This window comes from Silene latifolia, chromosome 1 (genome assembly GCF_048544455.1).
Source record: "Silene latifolia isolate original U9 population chromosome 1, ASM4854445v1, whole genome shotgun sequence".
Lineage (NCBI taxonomy): Eukaryota > Viridiplantae > Streptophyta > Magnoliopsida > Caryophyllales > Caryophyllaceae > Silene > Silene latifolia.
Genome location: NC_133526.1, coordinates 170,359,030 through 170,363,976, shown reverse-complemented (window position 1 = coordinate 170,363,976; position 4,947 = coordinate 170,359,030). Strand labels below are relative to the sequence as shown.

The 4,947-nt window shown below is 41.5% G+C and overlaps 1 protein-coding gene across 1 annotated transcript; it reads left to right on the top strand.

The window, feature by feature from the left end:
- The first annotated feature begins 879 nt into the window (after positions 1 to 879).
- LOC141587320 (F-box/kelch-repeat protein At3g23880-like) lies at positions 880 to 2,088 on the top strand. The gene has a single exon (XM_074408777.1). It carries the CDS (start codon positions 880 to 882, stop codon positions 2,086 to 2,088), a length of 1,209 nt encoding a protein of 402 aa, XP_074264878.1.
- Positions 2,089 to 4,947: the final 2,859 nt, after the last annotated feature.

Sequence of the window (4,947 nt, the reverse complement as noted above, 5' to 3'; positions counted from 1 at the left end):
GCGTGAGAAATATGAGGAGCGAAGGCTCCTATTTATACTAATCACGTGAAGGAATTAGGGTTTCAGAGACTCTTTGGAAGTGAATCTCGGAAAGATATGAAAAAGATACGAAAAATACGCAGAAAAGGACCTGGGAAGAGGCGCGGCCACCAACTGCGTCTCTTGGAAGAGCGCGACACTGCTGCGTCTGTTCCCAAGTGGTTTCCTCCTGCGGAAGAAACATTTCCGTGTTTAAGTTATGGTAGGACGGAATAATTTGGTTTTCCTTAATATCTTATGTGAATATTTCGGGAAATTGTTTACCAAAGGATGAAAATTATGAAATATGGAATAGAAATATCCGGAACATTCCAACATTCTGACTCGGGATTTAACGGTTATCGAGAAATGAAGACGGTTTTAGGCCCGACTCCAAATGTACTCTAATTATCACAAAACGACCGTATCGGCACGTAGATGACAACTAAGAGGTAGACATTAATATTTGAGCAATCACTTGACGATAAACTTACGAATTGTCACAAATCGTTCCGCGTACCAAACATGCGGCCCAATCATCACCGGGTGGTTTGCGAGAGGTGTAGAAACGAGGTGTCTACACAGCCCAACATGCTCGTTTGTAGCCTGGTCCGACCTAGCTCGGCTATGAATCCAGGAAATTAAACGAGCCCCACCCAAAACCCGCCCTTTAGCCAATTAGCCCTACTAATCGGACCAGTTCCGAATTCACCTCCACCCGGCCTGGTCCATATCCCGGGACGGTGCTTTCTCTATCCCGGGCCGGTTTCGGGTTGGCCAAGCCGTAAATACCCTAATTTATTACCACTCGCTCATCCCCAATTTCTTGCTGTTACTGCCAAATATAGTGTTGTGAAAACAATGAAGAGCAGTGAGGCAACTTCATCAAATCTGCGGCAGATTTCAGAAACATCATCAAACATTCACCAACATTTCACCACCAATATTTCAGAATTCAACTACTTGCCACCTGAAGTTTGGACCCAGATTTTATTATCATTGCCGGCCAAAACTCTATTAAAATTCAGGTGCGTATGTAAATCTTGGTGCTCTATTATCGATGACCCTAATTTCATTTACTTGCATTTTCAACTGTGCAAAATCAATTCTGGGAATAATCAATTATTGGTAGCCCTCGAGGGTTTGGGGCGCAATCGAGATAAAGGGTGTTTGTTGACAGTTTGTCAGCCTGAAACTCTTCAAAGCACCGGTCTCACTTTTATGAAATTTGATTCGTACCGCTACCGTATGGTAAGTAGCTGTAATGGGTTGCTGTTAGTGGTACAACATGGTCCTGATGGTTCTCATATAGAATGGAGATTGTGGAACCCTTGTATTCGCAAATCGTTTCTACTTCCTACTTGCCCACTCGACACTTGTTGGTATTTGTTAGGGTTTGCCCCTGAGAGTAAGGATTATAAAGTGGCTGCGTTTGCATTTGAAATTAGTGACGATATATGGCCTAGAAAGATACATTTTGCAGTTTATTCACTCCGTGATCAACTATGGACTGTTAGAAATCTAAACATTACTAGTATGCGTGAGCTTTATTCTCTGTCAAAAGCCGTGTTCTTTCGAGGAGCAGCATACTGGCTTGCAGAAAATGATTACCAAAGGAATGAACCAACTCATCTTGGTTCCTATGATTTTGATAAGGAAAGTATCGACTTTTTGGAACTACCATTTAGTTTGGACGAAACAGGCTTCTACAGGTTTCTGTTTCTTCTTGGGGGGTCGCTAGCCGTTTTTAGTATTTCTCAAGTAACTTCCAGCATATGGGTGTTAGAACAAGACAATGAAAAGGGGCCGTGGACTCTATGGTTTTCAGGGAAATCAACTTCGGATGCTTATCAATTGTTCTTCGACTGCATTATTCATCATATAAAGTTGTTCTATATTGAGAGTGATGGTGGCTTTTTTGTTTGCGGGGACAAGGCTTATAATATAGCTAGTTGCCAAGTAAAGAAGTTGGAGAATACACCGAACTACTATTTTGATCTGGAAGCGTATTCCGAGAGCTTGGTGTTGTCCAAAGGATTCGGAGCCCGTGATTTGAGGTATTTCCCATGAATACGAGGATATTTCTCCTACTACTCCGTATATCAGTACTATGTTTCGTCTTACCAATGGTTTTGGGAAGAACGACTCGCTATTAGTTAACCAACCTTGAATATGACAATTGCCTCTCATTGCTCTTGCTGCTTGATTAGTGAGAAATCGTACTATTTCTAGCATATTTTGTAGCTTCTTTTTTTTCTTGGCATCCCCTTGGCTTTATGTATGGCTCGAATCTGCTGATACGAGTTTATATTATCTTATGTCGTATGCCTATATACTTTTATGTGCAATTTCTCCTATATGAATGAATGAGCTTACATGCTGCATAGTGTATTATATATTGTTAAAAATGATCCGACTTGGTTACTTACTTGAGATATTCTTGGCTATACATTTTGACGTGGTAGCAGGGACGTCGCTGGTAATCCATAAAACTATGATTGTTCTTTTCAAATCTAAGCAGCAAACGATGGTTATCCATATATTATACCAACTGTTATACATTTATACAACATCTCCTGTATGAATGAATGAACAATCTTTGCACTTCATGCAATATCTCTTTTTTATAAATGAATGAGCTTGTATGCTTATTGCTGAGTAGTATAATATTGGTATATTGGTACATGTGATCGGTCTGACTTGGTTACGTGATAATGCATATACAAATGCATCGGTACACTCGAAAGGAACACTCCCAATGACTACGCGGTTGAGCAGAGGACGTGCAAGGAAGTATAATAATTCGCATCATCTTCTTGTCATTTTTGCTAAGTAGTTTCGCTTTATAATCCTTATTTGGATCTCTGTAGTCTGTAGGCATCAATTGAGATGTAATTGTTCTATTCAAATCTTAGCTGCAAATGACATTCGAAGTTCACATCTTGTATGGTTCATCTATTCGACTGTGAGAGGCTTTTGAGATGTTCGGACTTTTGGAGTTTGTTTATTTTGACCCGCTAGTCTTGCTATAGACGGATATATCCGTCTATAACTAAAGACGGGTCAAATAGCTTGAAAGTGGTGATATTTTTGGCCCCACCATCCCACTTGTTGTTTGTCATATCAAGAATGTGGTATTGTATTTGACCTGTCTTTAGTTATAGACGGATATGTGCCTTCTATAATGAGATTTTGTGTATTGTGACTTTGTGAGGGTGTGTTTAGTTTTTGGAACGTGCTAAATCCCGCACATTATTTTACTTAATCCCACACATATTTTCCCTTTATTCCGAATTTATCCTTCTCATTTCACACCCCCAATCAAGAGAGAAACAAAAAACCTAAATAAATTAGAAAATGTACATTCATCCTCCTCCCAATCCCCAACCACCCTCCCCCGCCCCCTCCCTGCGCCGAGAATCATCTACACCGGCTAAACACCACTACTTATCCAAACCACTGCACCTACTCCCCTGAAACACCTAACCACCAACGAATGTGATAGCACCGCCCATTCCTAGTCCCCCTGCGCCGTAAATTTGATTAAATGTTCAATTATTAAATGTTTCAATTAACATGCTCTCCCTGTATCTCACTGATGTTCAATCTGTCGTATGAACAACGATTTTTGCTAGCAAACCCAGTAATGAGGGAATTACTCAGTTTGTCAATGCAGCAACTTAGGGAGCGTTTAGTTCGGGGGCTTTAGGAAAGGGAAAGAGAATCAAATGGGACGATTCCATTTATTGTTGTTTGTTTGACACAATCAAAGGGTAACTCATACCCTCCCTTACCCCCAAAACCATACTCACCCATACCCCTCCATCCCTCCCCCCGGTAACCCCATAACCCCTTTTCCCTTATACTCCCTTCCACCACTGCCACTAACACCAACCGTCAACCACTTCCACCAACACCCACCGTCAACCACTTCCACCAACATAACCACCATCGGCGACGTCGGCGGTCTCTCATTCTGGCCCACTCACCGGCACTCCACGCCACCCTTGCTTTCCATTTGGACCCACATCCCCAACCACTAAACACCACACCAACACCTTCAATAAGTTTCCCACCCCACCGAAACTCCCTCCCTCGCCGGTAACCTCTCTTCCCTAACACCAGATCTGGGTGTTTATCAGGGTGAGAGAGGAGTTTCGTGGGTGGTGGCTTATTTTTAATTCTTTGTGAGGCTTTGGGTTTTGGTGTTCGACAAGGGATAGGGGAACATCGAGGTGGTTGTCGGTGAGAAAATGACGGTGGGCCATCGACGACACTACTGTTGGTGATCTCGGTGTGGGTATGGTGACAGGTGGTGCGTGATGGCGGTGTCAGGTGGTGGAGTTAGTTTCTCTTTAATATCCAACCAAACAATAAAGGATATTAGGGGTGATCCCATACCTTTCCCCTTCTTACCCTTTCTTGATTTCATTCTCTTACCCTTTCCCGTACCAAACGCCCCCTTAGAGTTTTATTCATTGATCTGGTTTGGGGCTTCAATGCATGAACCAAGAATATCTATGCTCCTGAATCCAACAATTGAATTTTTACAAACTGAGCCATTGAGGCGCTAATTAATGTTGTTAGTTGCATTTTTACAGACTGAGACATTGAGGCAGAAATTGATTGCTCAATGGCTCAGCTCTTTACACTTTCAGTTAACGGCTTGATTAAGTCTATAAGGGATTCAATCAATTTCTGCCGATCAACAATTATTGATTGCTCAATCTGTTAATCAATCTGTGCATTATTTTTCTATGGTCTGTGCTAATCTTCTTAATCAATTATTGTCGATAGATTAAGGGATTGATTAAGTTTAGGGAGAGAAGTTTTTTTTTAATTCTCTTTTAAGAGGAAGGGCAGTTATGGAATATTAGGGCAATATATGTGGATTTAGCAAACTAGCGTGTGGCGTAGTTTTTGAAATAA